This window comes from Rhinoraja longicauda, chromosome 16 (assembly GCF_053455715.1).
Source record: "Rhinoraja longicauda isolate Sanriku21f chromosome 16, sRhiLon1.1, whole genome shotgun sequence".
NCBI classification, from domain to species: Eukaryota; Metazoa; Chordata; class Chondrichthyes; order Rajiformes; family Arhynchobatidae; genus Rhinoraja; species Rhinoraja longicauda.
In genome coordinates this window covers 8,385,044-8,406,968 of record NC_135968.1, presented here as the reverse complement: position 1 = coordinate 8,406,968, position 21,925 = coordinate 8,385,044, and the positions used below count along the sequence as shown (strand labels likewise).

General features: G+C 46.6%; 1 protein-coding gene across 3 annotated transcripts in view; it reads right to left on the bottom strand.

The window, feature by feature from the left end:
- Nucleotides 1-20,235, bottom strand: part of asah2 (N-acylsphingosine amidohydrolase 2) — an 88,792-nt gene extending 68,557 nt beyond the window's left edge. For 2 of the 3 annotated variants that reach the window (XM_078413178.1, XM_078413176.1), the window contains exons 1-4: nt 19,834-20,235; nt 16,553-16,690; nt 6,615-6,703; nt 1,131-1,280 (exon numbers count right to left, since the gene is read on the bottom strand). In XM_078413178.1, the coding sequence (XP_078269304.1) occupies nt 1,131-1,280; nt 6,615-6,703; nt 16,553-16,676 (363 nt within the window). In that variant the 5' untranslated portion in view covers nt 16,677-16,690; nt 19,834-20,235. The remainder of the gene's footprint in view (nt 1-1,130; nt 1,281-6,614; nt 6,704-16,552; nt 16,691-19,833) is intronic. The other variant, XM_078413177.1, reaches the window with a different exon arrangement.
- Between the last annotated feature and the right edge of the window lie 1,690 nt (nt 20,236-21,925).

Here is a 21,925-nt window from a genome sequence, read left to right as displayed (position 1 = left end):
TTCTGTAAGCGCATGGAATAATATCTAATAAACTAAAGTTGTAGATGAATATGAAAGTAAAATCAGTTGCAGCTACAAGAGCAGTAAAAGGCCGTGCCACAGAACACAAGTCTTGCACAGAAACCCACAGATTAATGATTAGTCATTTACAAGTTATGATTTGCACAATTTTAGCATGTCCGAGGCATGCACTTTGGAATCTTTACTCATTGTCTGAGAAACCGAAAGAAGATCAAGATCAAGATCAAGATCAAGATAGCTTTATTTGTCATCCAATATTGGACGAAATTCGGTCACCCACAGTCCAACAATAAAAGCATTAAATAGGCATTCAAGCATTCAACCCCCTTGTCTGCGCATATAACATGAAACTCGCAGTTTAATCTCACTCCAGCTTCACCGGCAAAGATCATCTCACTGGTTTAATTTTTAGCTTTAGACATACGACGTGGAAACAGGAGAATCGGCACACCGAGTCCACGCCAACCGGCGATCATCCCGTACACTAACACTATCCTACACACTAGGGACAATTTGCAGAAGCTAACTAACCTACAAACCTCCACGTCATTGCATTTAACTCCCCTGATTTTCTGGGCTTGGATCTGCAATTGGATTCAAAGGAGACGAAAGCACAAAGAATGAACCAAAATTAAGATTTCAAAAGTTTCGTTTGGTTTAGTTTAGTTGAGAGATAGAGCGTGTATGAACATTGACTTCTTTAACTTCAAGTAACCCCTGCTTTCCCTCACTCTCTTCATCCCTCCCCCGTCCGAGTTCTCCGACTAGTTTCATTGTCCCCCAGATTAAATATTACTGAGTGCATGCCTCGTTGTCAGCTTCCCCTCAGCTAACAAGGTACCATTCTACATTTACTTGATCAACGTCCCCTTTGATCTGTCATTTTCACACCTTACCCTTCCATATCTCTGTGTCCTCCCTCTCCCCTGAATCTCATTCTGATGAAGGGTCTCGGCCCAAAATGTCACCCCATGCCTTCTCCTCCGGAGATGCTGCCTGTCCCGGAGAGTCCCTCCAGCATTTTGCCTCTATCCTCCCTTTAGGAATTGTTGAACAGTGGGATTGTAGAATAACTTTAACAGGGGATGGGTACAGAGGTTGGTGCCTACCTCCAGTCTGAGCTTCTGAGATACCATGGCGATGTCAGTGCTGACAAAGACCACTCTCCTTGAAGTGCTGGGGTCTGCTACAATAAAAGCTCGACTGTAGAGTCGGGTGTGGAGTCCAGCCGCGGTCTGGTCTGGATTGGCATAACCCATCTACAGATACACAAAAAATAAGCATTTATGGGTTAGAAAGAATAAGCCATTCTCCCAATCTCACATACATGTCACAGTTCGTTAGTGCCTGATGGGTATTAGCCATTACAACTGAGTGCAAAGAAAATGATCGTTACTTATTTTCTAGGAAAATAACTGCAGATGCTGGTTCTCTTCTTGGAACTCGCCTGCACATCCATCTTCTCCAGCGGTATGAACATTGACTTCTCCAACTTTAGATAGTTCCTCTGTCCCTCTCTTCCCCCCCCCCCCCCCCCCCCCCTTCCCAGATCTCCCTCTATCTTCCTGTCTCCACCTATATCCTTCCTTTGGCCCGCCCCCCTGACATCAGTCTGAAGAAGGGTCTCGACCCGAAACGTCACCCATTCCTTCTCTTCTGAGATGCTGCCTGACCTGCTGAGTTACTCCAGCATTTTGTGAATAAATACCTTCGATTTGTACCAGCATCTGCAGTTATTTTCCTACACACGCAGATGCTGGTACAAATCGAAGGTATCACAAAATGGTGAAGTAACTCAGCAGGTCAGGCAGCATCGAGGAGAGAGGGAATGGGTGACATTTCGGGTCGAGACCCTTCTTCAGAGTGAGGTTACTATTTTCTCATTCCTAATGCAATGAATTACAGACATTTAAATCATGGTTGATAAATATTTATACAATTTTAGAAAAATGTAAGAAATAGGAAACAGATTAGTTTAGTTTACAGATACAGTGTGGAAACAGGCCCTTCGGCCCACTGAGTCCACACCGACCAGCAATCCCCACGCCAGTCCGCCCTCACCAACCTGATCTCCCAGTGGCTCAGCACTTCAACTCCCCCTCCCACTCCCTGTCTGACCTTTCTGTCATGGGCCTCCTCCATTGTCATAGTGAGACCCAGCGCAAATTGGAGGAACAGCATCTCATATTTCGCTTGGGCAGTTTACACCCCAGCGGTATGAACATTGGCTTCTCTAACTTCAGATAGTTCCTCAGTCCCTCTCTTTCCCCTCCCCTTCCCAGTTCTCCCACTGTCTTCCTGTCTCCTACTACATCCTATCTTTGTCCCGCCCCCTCCCCTGACATCAGTCTGAAGAAGGGTCTCGACCCGAAACGTCACCCGTTCCTTCTCTCCTGAGAGGCTGCCTGACCTGCTGAGTTACTCCAGCATTTTGTGTCTACCCACATATTAACACGACCCTACACACACTAGGGACAATTTACATTTATACCAAGCCAATGAATCTACAAACTTGTACGTCTTTGGGGTGCGGGAGGTAACCTAAGATCTCGGAGAAAACCCACGCTGGTCACGGGGAGTACGAACAAACTGCGTACAGACGGTACCCGTAGTCGGGATCGAATCCGTGTCTCTGGCGCTGTAAGACAGCAACTCTACCACTGCGCCTTAGATCACCTTTATATCACCTTAAACCCACTCTGGATTAGAGTTCTACCTCAAATGCCACATCCTTTAATTTAAATTAAAAAATTATATTTAATTCAAAAATAATTATTTTAAGAATCAATTTAATTAATTTAATTCAAAAGTATATCAGTCTTAGCTTTGAAATGGGCACAATGATTGAGTACTGTAAGAAAATAACTGCAGATGCTGGTACAAATCGAAGGTATTTATTTCACAAAATGCTGGAGTAACTCAGCAGGTCAGGCAGCACCTCAGGAGAGAAGGAATGGGCAACGTTTCGGGAAGAGACCTGACGAAGGGTCTCGACCCGAAACGTCACCCATTCCTTCTCTCCTGAGATGCTGCCTGACCTGCTGGGTTACTCCAGCATTTTGTGAATAAATACAATGATTCAGTACCATCCTTTCTACCACAGTGAAAGGCATGGATGGAGCGGATGTGGGGAGGAGGTTTCCACCAGTGGGAGACATAGATCAGCCATGATTGAATGGTGCAGTGGGCTCGATGGGCCAAATGGCCTAATTCTCCTCCTATCACCTTATGAACTGGAAATATCCCTGCAATGATTTAAATTTGGCCGAGTACAAAAAACCCCACAAAAACTGGAAGAAAGCCCACTGAGTTACTCCAGCATTTTGAGTTCATCTTCAACACATAGGAGTTTGGAAAATATCAAGGAGCAATAATTTTAGCACTGTCTTGGTAATGCTGACAACCTTTTGCCAATCAATGCAGCCAACCCTCACTACCTGTGGCAGCTGGAGAATTCCTGTATGGATTATGAGGAGATTCTCTTCATAGGACTGGTGTGCAGTTAATATTGCAGTAACTCTATTGCCCCCTCGACCCAGTTGACTCCATATTTGAGAGCCACAGGAGGCCGTAGCTACGATTATGCGTGTATCCATGAAGATACATATGTAGGAAGGAACAGCAGATGCTGGTTTAAACAGAAGGCAGACACGAAAAGCTGGTGTATCTCAGCGGGACAGGCAGCATCTCTGGAGAGAAGGAATCGGTGACGTTTCCGTTCGAGGCCCTTCTTCATTCTGAAGATGTGTTTGTATCCATGCACATAAATCAGTGAAAGCTACAGATACCAGTCACACGTAGCACAATATTTTGCTTCCGTTCGAGGACAAGAACGCATTGTCTATTCCTACAGAGCCTTAAACAAATGCTCTCTGGACTAATGGAATCAATTCCATGCTCAGTCCCTCAGGCCATGGCAGTGTGACCTTCAAATAGACTCAGGTTTAACCAGGCTTGAAAGGCTTAAATTATTAAAACTGAATGCATAACATAGAGGGGCGATTGAACTTGGACTTTTAAAATGGTAAAAGGGTCTCTCTCTCCGCTCCTCCCCCACCCAGTCGTCCTGCCAGTTTAGAGAGACAGCATGGAAACAGGCCCTTCGGCCCACCGAGTCCGCGCCGACCAGTGATCCCTGCACACTAACACTATCCTACACACATTAGGGATAATGTTACAATTATACCAGGCCAATTATCCTATAAACCTGTCTAGACAATAGACAATAGGTGCAGGAGTAGGCCATTCGGCCCTTCGAGCCAGCACCGCCATTCAATGTGACCGTGGCTGATCATTCACAATCAGTACCCCGCTCCTGCCCTCTCCCCACACCCCCTACGTCTACGTCTACGTCTACGTCTACGTCTTTGGAGTGTGCGGGGAAACTGGAGCAACCAGAGAAAACTCCCATGGGTCACAGAGAGAACGTACATAGAAACATAGAAAATAGGTGCAGGAGTAGGCCATTCGGCCCTTGGAGCCTGCACCGCCATTCAATATGATCATGGCTGATCATCCAACTCAGTATCCTGTACCTGCCTTCTCTCCATACCCCCTGATCCCTTTAGCCACAAGGGCCACATCTAACTCCCTCTTAAATATAGCCAATGAGCTGTACAAACTCCGTACAGACAGCACCCATCGTCAGGATCGCAGCGGGTCTCTGGCGCTGCAAGGCAGCAACTCTACCGCTGTGCCACCATCCCAGGTGGTTATTGCACCTGGTTCGACCACCGTATCTGGCAGCTTGTTCCAAATACCCACCACCCTCTGTGTGCTAAGGTTGCCCCTCAGGTTCCTACTAAATCATTCCCCTCACACCCAGGATCGAACCGGTTCCCTGGCGTTGTAAGGCAACAACTCCACCCTGCCGCCCAAGTCCACTGTTCACATCAATACATACCGTCGTTATTGCCTCTTCCACAACAAACAATGGACCATTGTGGGCTCCACCTTCTCTTGGTCGCCAGTGCTGGCTCCGATTTGTTCTGAACGTTTTCATAGAAACAGAAAATAGGTGCCATTCGGCCCTTCGAGCCAGCACCACTATTCAATGTAATCATGGCTGATTATCCAGAATCCCCATAATCCCTTGATTCCGTTACCCCTAAGAGCTATATGTAACTCTCTCTTGAAAACATCCAGTGAATTGGCCTCCACTGCCTTCTGTGGCAGAGAATTCCACAGATTCACGACTCTCTGGCTGAATTTTTTTTTTCTCATCTCAGTTCTAAATGACCTACCTTATTCTTAAACTGTGACCCCTGGTTCTGGACTCCCCCCAACACGGGGAACATTTTTCCTGCATCTAGCCTGTCCAATCTCTTAAGTATTTTATATGTTTCAGTAAGATCCCCTCTCATCCTTCTAAATTCCAGTGAATATAAGCTCAGTCGATCCATTCTTTCATCATATGTCAGTCCCGCCATCCTGGGAATGAACCTGTTGAACCTGCGCTGCACTCCCTCAACAGCAAGAATCTCTAGTCTCCCTCTCCCCTGACTCTCAGCCCAACAGTCCTTGCAAAAAATACATGTAGGGTTGTCCTAACCTTGATCCCCCGGTTCCCTTTTTATTTGGCACGTAACATTTGTTTTCAGTGTTTTACCTGTGGTGATCAACATCCTGAATCTCTTTCGAAGATGGACACAACCCCGAAATACAAAAGCTGGGTGCAAAAAGCTGGAGTAACTCAGCGAGTCAGGCAGCGTCTCTGGAGTAAAGGAACAGGCGATCTTTCGGGTCTGGACCCTTCATCAGAGCATTTTGGTCTAGTTCGGAGATACAGCGTGGAAACAGGCCCTTCAGCCCACCAGTCTGGTGAAGTGTCTCGACCCAAAACGTCGCCTATTCCTTTTCTCCAGAGATGCTGCCTGACCCGCTGAGTTACTCCAGCATTTTGTGTCTATCTTTGGTGCAAACTAAGTCCACGGCGATCATTGACCAAAATGGAGCTAGTGTGAGCGGGCGATCGATGGTCAGCGTGGACTCAGTGGGCCGAAGGGCCTGTTTCCGTGCTGTATCTCTCAACTAAATTATTGGATCCTTTTACCATTTTGTAAATCCATTTTTGATCGCCCCTCTGTAGTCCCGGCGCACTACATTTTTACAGAGACCAATTAACCTGCAATCACGCACACGTTTTGGGATGTGGGAGGAAACTGGAGCACCCAGATGGTCACAGGGAGGTCATGCTAACTCCACAGGGACAGCACCCGAGGTCAGAATCAAAAACCCAGGTCTCTGGCACTGCCAGGCAGCTGCTCTTGCAGCCTGTGCTTAAAAAGTAAGGGTGGACATTTCCTCGGAGAGGAATCTAGCACGTGGGCGGAAGGGGTTGGTCATAAAATCGGAAGTGATAGGAGTAGAATTAGGCCATTCGGCCCATCAAGCCTGCTCCGCCATTCAATCACGGCTGATCTACCTCTCCCTCCTAACCCCATTCTCCTGCCTTCTCCCCATAACCTCTGACACCCGCACTGATCAAGAAATGACACATCATATGACGCACGGCATTTTAAATCGTTAAAAAACAACACACTGGCAAAATAAAAACGAAAAGAATAAGCATCTGTGCAAACAAACTATCATACCAAAGGGAGGTTAGCAATTGGACCAGTGCAGTCAGCCCGCCCAACGCCAATCTGATAATAGTACGAAGGCTCTTCAGCTGATGTTGAATCTGAAACACAAAGTGGAGAACAGTCATCCATGTGGTGGAGGCATGTGCAGGCAGGAACTGCAGATGAAGGGCTTGGACAGGCTAGATGCAGGAAGATTGTTCCCGATGTTGGGGAAGTCCAGAACCAGGGGTCACAGTTTAAGGATAAGGGGGGAGTCTTTTAGGACCGAGATGAGAACGGTTTTTTTCACACAGAGAGAGTGGTGAATCTGTGGAATTCTCTGCCACAGAAGGTAGTTGAGGCCAGTTCATTGGCTATATTTAAGAGGGAGTTAGATGTGGCCCTTGTGGCTAAAGGGATCAGGGGGTATGGAGAGAAGGCAGGTACAGGATACTGAGTTGGATGATCAGCCATGATCATATTGAATGGCGGTGCGTACAGGCTCGAAGGGCCGAATGGCCTACTCCTGCACCTATTCATGTCACCTATTCCTTTTCTCCAGAGATGCTGCCTGACCCGCTGAGCTACTCCAGCTTTTTGTGTCTATCATCCGTAATTGTAGCCGCTATCCTTGAATTTCACATTGCCCAATGCCAATACCTCACAATCTTTTGAATTAAAGATCGACACAAAGTGCTGGAGTAACTCAACGGATCAGGCAGAATCTCTGGAGAAAATGGAGAGGTGACCCTTCTTCAGACTTCCTTCGGTCTGACGAAGGGTCACGACCCGAAGCATCGCCTTGCCATTTTCTCCAAAGATGCTGCCTGACCCGTTGAGTTACTCCAGCATTTTGAGTCTACCTTTGATGTAAACCAGCATCTGCTGTTCCTTATTAAATCTTTTGATTTATGTCATTGCAGAGTTGCAAACACTCGTGGCACACCATGAGAAAATATTAAGCAAATACCCAAGCCTACAAATGCAACTGCATCAAGAATCTGATTTGCTATTCCTGGCTGAAAGCTCTTGCGCTTTGGGGCATTTGCACTGGAGCAGCTGGTAGAGCTGCTGCCTCACAATGCCGGAGACCCGGGTTCGATACTGACCACGGGTGCTGTATGTGTGGAGTTTGCACGTTCTCACCTTTGCCACATGTGTTTCATCCTCCCACCTTCCAAAGATGTGCCAGTTTGTTTGGTTAATTGGCTTCTGTATCTTGTCCCTGGTGTGTAGGAGAGAACTAGCACACGGGTGATCGCTGGGCTCGATGGGCTGAATGGTCTGTTTCCATGCTGTATCTCTACACTAAACTACACTAATAGCCTTGCCATTACTGCAAAACCTATTCAAAAAAGACAAGTTATTCTGTAGACAAGGAGACAAAGTGTTGGAGTAAAGGGCCTAGAAACATAGAAAATAGGTGCAGGAGTAGGCCATTCGGCCCTTCGAGCCTGCACCGCCATTCAATATGATCATGGCTGATCATCCAGCTCAGTAACCTGTACCTGCCTTCTCTCCATACCCCCTGATCCCTTTAGCCACAAGGGCCACATCTAACTCCCTCTTAAATATAGCCAATGAACTGGCCTCAACTACCTTCTGTGGCAGAGAATTCCACAGACTCACCACTCTCTGTGTGAAGAAATGTTTTCTCATCTCGGTCCTAAAAGACTTCCCCCTTATCCTTAAGCTGTGACCCCTGGTTCTGGACTTCCCCAACATCGGGAACAATCTTCCCGCATCTAGCCTCTCCAACCCCTTAAGAATTTTATATGTCTCTATAAGATCCCCCCTCAGTCTTCTAAATTCCAGCGAGTATAAGCCTAGTCTATCCAGTCTTTCTTCATATGAAAGTCCTGCCATCCCAGGGATCAATCTGGTGAACCTTCTCTGTACTCCCTCTAAGGCTCGAATGCCTGTCCCACTTAGGCGAGGTAAAGGCGACTGATGGCGACTAGGCTGTCGCCCACAGTTCGCCGGGGTGTCGCTGGCCTGATCGTGGGGAGTCTTCAAAGAATCGTAGTGGATCTCGGCACATCGCGAAGATTCCAACCGGTTTGAGATTTCTCGGCGACAGCTGGCTTGTCACCCGGTACCGTAGCTTATTGCGGGCGCTGTCGCATGCAAGGATGTCAATAGACAATAGACAATAGGTGCAGGAGTAGGCCATTCAGCCCTTCGAGCCAGCACTGCCATTCAATGCGATCATGGCTGATCACTCTCAATCAGTACCCCGTTCCTCCCTTCTCCCCATACCCCCTCACTCCGCTATCCTTAAGAGCTCTATCCAGCTCTCTCTTGAAAGCATCCAACGAACTGGCCTCCACTGCCTTCTGAGGCAGAGAATTCCACACCTTCACCACTCTCTGAATGTCGCCTGTACTTTTTCCATTACATGTCATTCACAGATTCTATTAGCATTCATTTTGACCATTAAAGCCAAACGCTGACACACGCGCTGCGCTATGAGAACTCTTTTCATTCATTCATTTAGATCAATGAGGGCGAGCACGTCCACAGGCATTTCACGACGTTTATTAAAAGCCAAAGCTCACACACAGACAGACGCTACTAAAAAGATATACTGAGTTTTACTGCCGTGTTGTTTGTAGGGGAAATGCACACCAGACCACGAGGACAGCATGGTCCGGCCAGCCCTTTTCACACATCAATGGCGCCTCTGAGCATGACACCTGTGGTCTAAACCCGTCCACTGAGAAGCAGCTGCAACATCCAGGTGTAGATTGTGGGCGGAGTCCGCGATGCACACCTGGCTGATGCAGCTGCTTTTCAGTGGACGGGTTTAGACCACAGATGTCATGCTCGGAGGCGCCATTGACGCCAAGGTGGCGCAGCGGTAGAGTTGCTGCCTTACAGCGAATGCAGCGCCGGAGACTCAGGTTCGATCCTGACTACGGGCGCCGTCTGTACGGAGTTTGTACGTTCTCCCCGTGACCTGCGTGGGTTTTCTCTGAGATCTTCGGTTTCCTCCCACATGTCCAAAGTCGTACAGGTATGTAGGTTAATTGACTGGGTAAATGTAAAAATTGTCCCTAGTGTGTGTAGGATAGTGTTAATGTGCGGGGATCGCTGGGCGGCGCGGACTCAGTGGGCCGAAGGGCCTGTTTCCGCGCTGTATCTCTAAATCAAAAAATCGCCAAAGTGGGATAGGCCCTTAACTCAGAGGGTCAGGCTGAGGCGGGGTTTGAAACTTGCGGTGTGTTTAAAAGCTATTATTAATGCATGTTTAGTTTAGTTTAGTTGAGAGATACAACCCGAAAACAGGCCGTTCAGCCCACCGAGTCCACGCCAACCAGCGATCCCCGGACTCTAGCACCATCCCACACACACTGGGACAATTAACAATCTTTACCAAAGCCAATTAACCTACAAATCTGCACGTCTTTGGAGTGTGGGAGGAAACCAGAGCACCCGGGGAAAACCCACGCAGGTCAAGTGAAGAACGTACAAACTCCGTACAGACAGCACCCGCAGTTAGGATCCAACCCGGGTCTCTGGCGCTGGTATGGCAGCAGCTCTACCGCTGCGCCACCGTGCCGCCTATGTTTTAGTAGGTCCTTGAAAGCAACCGGATTTATAAGTTTATAAAACCAAAGTGCGAACTTCCTGTTGTTTCAGTTTAGTTTATTGTCACGTGTACAGTGAAAAGCTTTGTCGGTTGAATGGTGTTGTATGTAGGTTCGGAAACTGAGGATGTCAACCTACCTATTCAGGACGACTGCTTCTTTTTCTTTTCTTTTAAAGGGTAAGCAGTGTGTGTTGGGCCTTGGCTCTTGTCCACCGACCACTGGGTCGATGTGCAACCGTTACTTTGGGTTGGGTGTGGTCATTATTCCCTTCAGTGTGTGGTTAACCTAACAATTATGTATGAGCCCATGTCTCAATTCAGAGATTCCACTGTGACCAGAAAGGAAGGCTCGCAGTGAATGCATGTTATACACTTCTGCAGCAGTGCACGTAAAACCCAATTCACCACAATGAAAGGCAGTTACGTTGATCCGAGCTGCATCAGAAGACATAGATTACTCGGGTTACGTTGCGGTCTGTGCTCACAGCACGCAGGTCAATCATAGAAAGCAACTGACTGTGGCTTAGAGGTAGGCGGTGATCAGAAATGTCTGCTTTTGGCTCACGTTAAAAAGATCTGAACAGACATCACCCAGACAACACCGGAGGTCAGGATTAAACTCACAGACCCAAAGATGGCTTTGGAAGGGGGTGCAGAACACATTCACCAGAATGCAGCCTGGATTTGTAGGACACACATAATAGGCAATAGACAATAGGTGTAGGAGGAGGCCATTCGGCCCTTCGAGCCAGCGCCGCCATTCAATGTGATCAAGGCTGATCATCCACAATCAGTACCCCATTCCTGCCCTCTCCCCATCCCCCCTGACTCCGCCATCATTAAGAGCTCTATCTAACTCTCTCTTGAAAGCATCCAGAGAATTGGCCTCCACTGCCTTCTGAGGCAGAGAATTCCACAGATTTACAACTCTCTGAGTGACAACGCTTTTCCTCATCTCCGTTCCAAATGGCCGACGACATTTTCGCCACCTTCATCGCGATCCTACCACCGGTCACATCTTCCCATCCCCACCCCTTTCCACCTTCTGCAAAGGCCGTTCCCTCCGTAACTCACTGGCTAACATCCCTTCCCACCGAAACCATCCCCTCCCCAGGTACCTTCCCCTGTAACCGCAGGTAATGGAACACCTGACCCTTTACCTCCTCCCTCGACTATGTCCAGGACTCCGACAATCCTTTCAGGTGAGGCAGAGGTTCACTTGCACCTCCTCCAACCTTATCTACTGTATCCATTGTTCAAGATGTGGACTCGTATACATCGGCGAGACCAAACGGAGCAAAGAGGTCCTTCTGCAGTTGTACAGGGCCCTAGTGAGACCGCACCTGGAGTACTGTGTGCAGTTTTGGTCTCCAAATTTGAGGAACGATATTCTTGCTATTGAGGGCGTGCAGCGAAGGTTTACTAGGTTAATTCCCGGAATGGCGGGACTGTAATATGTTGAAAGACTGGAGCGAATAGGCTTGTATACACTGGAATCTAGAAGGATGAGAGGAGATCCTTTCAAAACGTATAAGATTATTAAGGGGTTGGACACGTTAGAGGCAGGAAACATGTTCCCAATGTTGGGGGAGTCCAGAACAAGGGGCCACAGTTTAAGAATAAGGGGTAGGCCATTTAGAACTGAGATGAGGAAAAACTTTTTCAGTCAGAGAGTTGTGAATCTGTGGAATTCTCTGCCTCAGAAGGCAGTGGAGGCCAATTCTCTGAATGCATTCAAGAGAGAGCTAGATAGAGCTCTTAAGGATAAAGGAGTCAGGGGGTATGGGGAGAAGGCGGGAACGGGGTACTGATGGAGAATGATCAGCCATGATCACATTGAATGGCGGTGCTGGGTCGAAGGGCCGAATGGCCTCCTCCTGCACCTATTGTCTATTGTCTATAAACGTAGACTGGGTAATCGATTCACTGAACACCTTCGTTCAGTCCGCCTGGACCTACCTGATCTCTCGGTTGCCAAACACTTTAATTCCCCTTCCCATTCCCACACTGACCTTTCTGTCCTAGGCCTCCTCCATTGTCAGAGTGAGGCTAAACGCAAATTGGAGGAACAGCATCTCATATTTCGCTTGGGCAGCTTACAACCCAGTGGTATAAATATTGAGGAGATTTCACAGTGCTCAGGGCGAGGACCTGAAGAAGGGTCTCGACCCGAAACGTCACCCATTCCTTCTCTCCAGAGATGCTGCCTGTCCTGCTGAATTACTCCACTATTTTGTCTACCTTCGGAATAAATAATTATTTCTCTAATTTCAAGTAACCACTGCATTCCCTCTCTCTCCATCCCTGCTCCACCCAACTCGCACCAGCTTGTCGTTCTCACCTAGCAAACAGCTAACAATGGCCTGTTTCCTTTATCATTGTTACTTTTTTTGTATATCTTTCATCCATTTGTTCTCTCTCTCCACATCACCGTCTATATCTCTCGTTTCCCTTTCCCCTCCCGACTCTCAGTCTGAAGGGTATCAACCTGCAACGTCACCCATTCCTTGCCTCTAGAGATGCTGCCTGTCCCGCTGAGTTACTCCACCATTTTGTGTCCATCTCTGGATTCTAAGGAGAAGTTGGACAGGCTTGGATTGTTTTCCCTGGATCAACATAGGCTGAGGGGAGACCTGACAGAAGTATATAAAATTATAAGAGGCATAGTTAGGGTAGAGAGTCAGAACCATTCTTCAACAGTGAACATATCAAAGAATAGAGGGCATAGCTTGTAGGTGAGAAGGGAAAGTTTAATGGAGACTTGCAGGGTAAGTTTTTTTAAAGAGAGACTTGTGGGGGACTGGAATGCAATGGTGGTGGTGGAGGCTGCCGATATGATTTTAAAGAGGTTTTTAGATAGGCGCATGGAGGTTGAAAGGGTCATCAACTTTATGTTCCTCAGTGTGCACATCACTGAGGACCTTTCCTGGACACTGCACACGGACACAATAACAAAGAAGGCCCGCCAGCGGCTCTTTTTCCTGAGAAGACTGAAGACGTTTGGCATGAACGCCAGCATCCTCACAAACTTCTACAGATGCACCATCGAGAGCCTGCTGACGGGCTGCATTACAGTCTGGTACGGGAACTGTTCTGCCCACAGCCACAAATCACTACAGAGAGTGGTGAAGACGGCCACAGCACATCACTGGCAACTGTCTCCCGGCCGTTCAGGACATTTTCTACCGGCGGTGCCTGCGGAAGGCACGCAGCATCATCAAGGACCACAGCCACCCAGCACGCAGGCTGTTCTCCTTGTTACCGTCAGGCAGACGATACAGGAGTATGGCTGCGCGTACCACCAGACTTAAGGACAGTTTCTACCATCAGGCCTCTCAACTCATAAACACATTTCAAATCATATATGTCGATTATTTTTAATATTGTCTTTTTACCTATTTTTAATATTGTCTTTTTACCTTACTAACGTCATTTTAAAAATCTTATTTATCCTTGGAATATTATTGCTGAGGTGACCCGTTGTCTTGTCAAATACATTTCATTGTACCGTTGACCCTGTGCCAACCTACATATGGCAAATGAAATGTATTATTATGTGATATGCAGGGATATGTATAACTTGCAGGCAGAGGAAATTAGTTTAACTTAGCGTCTTGTTCAACACGGAAATTGTGGGCTGAAACGCCCGTTCCTGTGCTGTATTGCTCATGTTCCATTTAACCATCTTAACCGAGATCACACGGTGGTCTCAATCACCCGAGTGGTGAAATGTAAAACACTGCAGGATGCTGTTATCATATCATATCATATCATATCATATATATACAGCCGGAAACAGGCCTTTTCGGCCCTCCAAGTCCGTGCCGCCCAGCGATCCCCGTACATTAACACTATCCTACACCCACTAGGGACAAATTTACATTTACCCAGCCAATTAACCTACATACCTGTACGTCTTTGGAGTGTGGGAGGAAACCGAAGATCTCGGAGAAAACCCACGCAGGTCACGGGGAGAACGTACAAACTCCTTACAGTGCAGCACCCGTAGTCAGGATCGAACCTGAGTCTCCGGCGCTGCATTCGCTGTAAAGCAGCAACTCTACCGCTGCGCTACCGTGCCGCCCAGACGTGAGAAGTCGTTTGTACAAAGATTCAATCCAATATTTTCACAAACAAGTTAAATCATGCTCAGAGATTTATTTTTGGTTGATGCTTTGAAAACATTGATCAACCTGTACTAAGCAACACAAAAAGTGGATCATTTCAGAACCAACAATTTCTGAATGACCTGGGTCGAGTCTCAATACACTCTTTAGATTTTTTTTTAAATTTCACAATATGGTGCTAAGGAGAGAAGCCAAATGTGTAAGAAGTAATGACAGACACAAATTGCTGGAGTATCTCAACAGGTGAAGCATCATCCCTGGAGAACATGGGTCTGAAATCATCATCATTGGTCCAAAAATGCTCACCAAATCCACCCAAAACTTCATCCTCAACATTGATGGTCTCCCAGTATCCTCCTCACCTCACATCCGGAATCTTGGAATCATCCTTGATCAAACCCTCTCCTTCGACAAACACATCAAACACATCACAAAGACAGCCTTCTTCCACCTCAAAAACATTGCCCGTCTCCGTCCATCCCTCTCCTCCACAGCTGCAGAAACCCTCATCCACGCCTTCATCACCTCCCGTCTGGACTACTGCAACAGCCTCCTCTATGGCGCACCCTCAAAAATCATCAATAAACTTCAATACATTCAAAACTCCGCTGCCCGTCTACTCACACACACCTCGATCCGTGACCATATCACCCCCGTCCTTTATAAACTCCACTGGCTCCCCATCCCCCAGAGAATCCAGTACAAAATCCTCCTCATAACCTACAAAGCCCTCCATAACCTGGCCCCACCCTACCTGACCGACCTCCTCCACAGGCACACTCCCACCTGCACCCTCCGCTCTGCCGCTGCCAATCTCCTATCCCCCCACATCCGGACTAAACTCAGATCCTGGGGTGACAGGGCTTTCTCCATCGCTGCTCCCACCCTATGGAACTCACTACCTCAAACCGTCAGAGACTCCCCCACACTCACCACATTCAAAACATCACTGAAGTCTCACCTGTTCAGTACTGCCTTCAACCACTGAAGGTCACCTCACCTTCTGTCTCCTTTCTCTGTTCATTTATTTATTTACTTATTTATCTATTTATTCATTTCCCTATGTTCTCAAAATCTCTGTAAAGCGTCTTTGAGTATATGAAAAGCGCTATATAAATAAAATGCATTATTATTATTATTATTATTATTATATTATTAGTTTATTTTAGAGATACAGAGTGGAATCATCAGGCCCTTCGGCCCACCGAGTACGCACCGACCAGCGATCACCCCCTACACTAGTTCTATCCCACACACCAGGGACAATTTGTAGAAAACAATTAACCTACCAACCCACACGTCATTGGAACGTGGGAGAAAACCAGTGCACCCGGAGAAAACCCACGTGATCACAGGGTGAGCTTACAAATTCCGTATAGGCAGCACCCACAGTCAAGATCAAACCTGGGTTTCCGGTGCTGTGAGGCAGCAACTATACCACTATATTATTATATGTTATTTTATTTTGGAGGAGAATATCATTATTGTATAAGGGGCAGCATGGTGGCACAGCGGTAGAGTTGCTGCTTTACAGCGCCAGAGACCCGAGTTTGATCCTGACTACGGGTGCTGTCCGTAAGGAGTTTGTACGTTCTTCCCATAACCACATGGGTTTTTCTCCAAGATCTTTGGTTTCCTCCCACACTTCCAAAACCGTACAGGTTTGTAGGTTAATTGGCTTGGTATAAATGTAAAATTGCCCCTAGTATGTGTAGGATAGTGTTAATGTGTGGGGGTCGCTGGTCGATGTGAACGGTGGGCCGAAGGGCCTGTTTCCGCACTGTATCCCTAAACTAAGCTAAAGTAACATTGTTTTAGAACAAAAATTTGCTTTTGGTTTTCACACCACACCTCAAGTGTGATATTTTACACTTGCCACCACCCCCACAACCCATCCATACACTTGGATATGGAGAGGATGTTTCCATTGGTGGGAGAGTCTAGAACTAGAGGTCACAGCCTCAGAATTAAAGGACGTTCTTTTGGGAAGGAGGAAATTTTTCTTTAGTCAGAGGGTGGTGGATCTGTGGAATTTCTTTGCCACAGAAGTCTGTGAAGGCCGTCAGTGGATGTTTTTAAGGCAGAGATGGGTAGATTCTTGATTAGTGCAGGTGTCAGAGGTTATGGGGAGAAGGCAGGAGATTGGGGTTTGGAGGGAGAGATAGATCAGCCATGATTGAATGGTTTAATAGACTTGATGGGCCGAATTGCCTAATTCTATTCCAATCGCTTATGACCTTTTGACTTACCCGCCTCTGCCCTTGATTTTGCTGTGATGAAGAAAATTGCAATGATGCTCGTAGCCACTGCCGTCATCAGGACAAACAGGATGGTGCAACCAATTCCTAAGGGTGTAAAGTTTTTACAGCCCATTTCGTAGAACTGGTCTGAAATTAAATAACATAGAGGCAGTTACAAATTATCATATCATATCATATCATATATATACAGCCGGAAACAGGCCTTTTCGGCCCTCCAAGTCCGTGCCGCCCAGCGATCCCCGCACATTAACACTATCCTACACCCACTAGGGACAATTTTTACATTTACCCAGCCAATTAACCTACATACCTGTACGTCTTTGGAGTGTGGGAGGAAACCGAAGATCTCGGAGAAAACCCACGCAGGTCACGGGGAGAACGTACAAACTCCTTACAGTGCAGCACCCGTAGTCTGGATCGAACCTGAGTCTCCGGCGCTGCATTCGCTGTAAAGCAGCAACTCTACCGCTGCGCTACCGTGCTATCTAATCCACCCACAAGGTGCATTATAAGAAAATAACTGCAGATGCTGGTACAAATCGAAGGTATTTATTCACAAAATGCTGGAGTAACTCAGCAGCATCTTGGGAGAGAAGGAATGGGTGACGTTTCGGGTCGAGACCCTTCTTCAGACAAGGTGCATTACAACATTACGCCGGCAATGACCATGTTCAATGATTCAATTGTACTCTGTGGCCACGTGTACTTAACTACAGTAAAACTATTTTTTGCATACAGTTCAGTGACAATCCTATGGTACATTAGGCACAGTCACACTATGTATTAGAGTGTCGTTTAGCCGATCACACTGAGTCTGTACACAAGAGTCGCCATGTTTTAGGCATCTTGAACCCATTAATGGCAGGACTTTCATATGAAGAAAGACTGGATAGACTCGGCTTGTACTCGCTGGAATTTAGAAGATTGAGGGGGTTCTTATAGAAACTTACAAAATTCTTAAGGGGTTGGACAGGCTAGATGCAGGAAGATTGTTCCCGATGTTAGGGAAGTGCAGAACAAGGGGTCACAGTTTAAGGATAAGGGGGAAGTCTTTTAGGGCCGAGATGAGAAAGGTTTTTTTCACACAGAGTGGTGATTCTGTGGGATTCTCTGCCACAGAAGGTAGTTGAGGCCAGTTCATTGGCTATATTTAAGAGGGAGTTAGATGTGGCACTTGTGGCTAAAGGGATCAGGGGGTATGGAGAGAAGGCAGGTACGGGATACTGAGTTGGATGATCAGCCATGATCATATTGAATGGCGGTGCAGGCTCGAACGGCCGAATGGCCTAATCCTGCACCTATTTTATATGTTTCTAATGATTTTTTGATGTTGAGAGTGCAAGCTTGGCTTTCAAGGCCCATTGACCTGGCTATGGCGCTGGATTGAAGTTGCAAGTGTCGGCCTGCACAGGCAATTTGTCAGAGTCCCCCACTGCCGCTCTGTTGCTACGAGAACACTGGTCGGTATGGGGGGAGAAGGTGGTCAAGTGCATTGTAGAAACGGATAACAACATTATAATTTGATGATTGTTTGATTGGGCAGTTTTGATCTTTCCAGTACCCGGCATCTGCCACTAATTGAATAAAAGCTCTTTATTAAGGATAAAAAAATAACACAGCGAAGGTGTCACTGTGGGACTCCCAATACAGAAGACAGTGGTTTCAGGTGACCAGAAATCATCCCGTACGCTCACACTATCCTACACACCAGGAACAATTTACAGAAGCCAAATAAACTACAAACCTGTGCATCTTTGGTGTGTGGGAGGAAACTGGAGCGCCCATGGTTTAGTTTAGTTTAGAGATACAGCGCCGAAACACGCCCTTCGGCCCACCGGGTCCGCGCCGACCAGAGATCCCCGCACACTAACACTATCCTACACACACTAGGGACAATTTTTACATTTGCCCAGCCAATTAACCTACAAACCTGTACGTCTTTGGAGTGTGGGAGGAAACCGAAGATCTCGGAGAAAACCCACGCAGGCCACGGGGAGAACGTACAAACTCCGTACAGTGCAGCACCCGTAGTCGGGATCGAACCCGGGTCTCCGGCGCTGCATTCGCTGTAAGGCAGCACCTCTACCGCTGCGCCACTGTGACCGCCCATGGGCACAGGGAGAACGTACATACTCTATGCAGACAGTGCCCGTAGTTAGGATCAAACCCGGGTCTTTGGCACTGTGTCACCGTGCTGCCAGGTGCTGTCTGTACAGAGTTTGCACATTCTCCCTGTGAGGCTATCGAATCAGATTCCCTCCCTGGCATGGATTTTCTCCAGGTGCTTCAGTTTCATCCCAGAAGGACCCGTTTCCACGCTATATCTCAAAACTAAACTAAAAGTTTATTTCAACTGTCAGATCATTCACTTCAATCCCCCATATATTTCCTTTAACTATTCTTTCTTCCACACTGTATTTCTTAACTAAATCACTAAACGAGTGATATCCTTTTTAAGTCAGGATGCACCAAGCAGTTCTAAATTTGTTATCCCTAGTCATATAGTCTTATAGGGTAAAAACGGGCCCTTCGGCCCAACTTGCCCGCACCGGCCAACATATCCCATCTACACTAGTCCGACCTACCTGCATTTGGCCCATATCCCACTAACTTGTCCTATCCATATACCTGTCTAAATGTTTCTTAAACGTTGCGATAGTACCTGCCTCGACGACCTCCTCTGACAGCTCGTTCCACACCCACCATCAAAGTTCTTATTTTGTCAGAGACGTTTACATTCCCATGAACTCTGCAAACGTTTAACTGCCTGAATAGTACATCCCAGAATTTTGTTCCAAGGCAACAAAACTCAAATCAAGCCATTAAATGAAAAATGTATCTTAATCAGATGCATAGGCCGAATTGAAATCAACAACAGGAACGGATCAATCTTTGAAATCTGTGGTATGATGCATGCAAATCAAACCCATAATTGTATAGTCTTTCATAAAGCCGCTGCTAAAAATCTCAGGGGTTGTGCAATTTTTAGCCATTAACATCAACGCAATTTAGAAATCTCCAAGTTAAAAAGATGCTGAACTCTACTCTAGAAAATTGATTCGAGTTCAAAAATTGACGCTATAATCTTGCAGAGGTCAGGCAACCATTTATTAAGGAACACAGTAACCGTTCATTTGACAATTATCTTCCCACGACTTTCAACGGCCGGCTTATATTCAGTCAGAATCACTTGAAGGTGGTAACGAAGCACAGCAGTTTTGCACAAGACGAACAAGAGAATCATTGCGTTCAATCAATAGTAATCTTACCTTAACCATGAACCATTTACTTCAGCTACAAACATCCACGGTGTCAATGTTTACGAGCTGAGTGATGCATTGATTGATTCCAACGTGGCAACTGCACATTGCCCGGAATCTGATTAGATAGCCTCTAATTGTACTCTTGTTACTAAAGGCTAACAGCAGCTAGCACGGCTGGTTCTCAACTCTGAAGGGAAAGGGATTGCCTGTTGTATCTTCCAAATTACAGGGCAAAAATTAACTTCAACAAAAAAAAAATTGAATGTGCATACATTGAAATGTCACCCATTTCTTCTCTCCTGAGATGCTGCCTGACCTGCTGAATTACTCCAGCATTTTGTGAATAAATACCTTCGATTTGTACCAGCTTCTGCAGTTATTTTCTTATACTACATTGAAACACTGAGCTTTTTCTGACCTAAAACTGGTTAAATGAGAACAAATAGCAAATAATTAATGAATTTCCAAATTTGTTTGTTAATTTGTTAATTTTTAACCACAGGTCATTTTGATTCTATAAATCAGATAAGGCATGGTATTATCATCAGTAAACTTCAATACATTCAAAACTCCGCTGCCCGTCTACTCACCCACACCCCGATCCGTGACCATATCACCCCCGTCCTTTACAAACTCCACTGGCTCCCCATCCCCCAGAGAATCCAGTACAAAATCCTCCTCATGACATACAAAGCCCTCCATAACCTGGCCCCATCCTACCTGACTGACCTCCTCCACAGGCACACTCCCACCTGCACCCTCCGCTCTGCTGCTGCCAATCTCCTATCCCCCCCCCCCCATCCGGACCAAACTCAGATCCTGGGGGGACAGGGCTTTCTCCATCGCTGCTCCCACCCTATGGAACTCACTACCCCAAACCGTCAGAGACTCCTCCTCACTCACCACATTCAAAACATCACTGAAGTCTCACCTGTTCAGTACTGCCTTCAACCACTGAAGGTCACCTCACCTTCTGTCTCCTTTCTCTGTTCGTTTACTTATTTATCTATTTATTCACTTCCCTATGTTCTTTAAATCCCTGTAAAGCGTCTTTGAGTGTATGAAAAGCGCTATATAAATGTAATACATTATTATTATTATTATTATTATCTGCTTGATAAGAGTACATTGAACAATTTTGCTGATGTCTGTATTATTGTCCTACGGATAAACAAGGTGCAGCTTCAGTGAATGAGAGTATGTAGAGCTGCGCTAACATGGGACAAGAAATCATTGCCCTAAACAGTAAAACCTCGCAATAACTGACCACCGGGGAGGGGGGTATGATGTCCTTTATCGCTGATATAACCGAGTGAAAGCCTTCGACAAGGTCCCACATAGGAGATTAGTGGGCAAAATTAGGGCACATGGTATTGGGGGTAGGGTACTGACATGGATAGAAAACTGGTTGACAGACAGAAAGCAAAGAGTGGGGATAAATGGGGCCCTTTCGGAATGGCAGGCAGTGACCAGTGGGGTACCGCAAGGTTCGGTGCTGGGACCCCAGCTATTTACGATATACATTAATGACTTAGACGAAGGGATTAAAAGTACCATTAGCAAATTTGCAGATGATACTAAGCTGGGGGGTAGTGTGAATTGTGAGGAAGATGCAATAAGGCTGCAGGGTGACTTGGACAGGTTGTGTGAGTGGGCGGATACATGGCAGATGCAGTTTAATGTAGATAAGTGTGAGGTTATCACTTTGAAAGTAAGAATAGAAAGGCAGATTATTATCTGAATGGTGTCAAGTTAGGAGGAGGGGGAGTTCAACGAGATCTGGGTGTCCTAGTGCATCAGTCAATGAAAGGAAGCATGCAGGTACAGCAGGCAGTGAAGAAAGCCAATGGAATGTTGGCCTTCATAACAAGAGGAGTTGAGTATAGGAGCAAAGAGGTCCTTCTACAGTTGTACCGGGCCCTGGTGAGACCGCACCTGGAGTACTGTGTGCAGTTTTGGTCTCCAAATTTGAGGAAGGATATTCTTGCTATGGAGGACGTGCAGCGTAGGTTCACTAGGTTAATTCCCGGAATGGCGGGACTGTCGTATGTTGAAAGGCTGGAGCGATTGGGCTTATATACACTGGAATTTAGAAGGA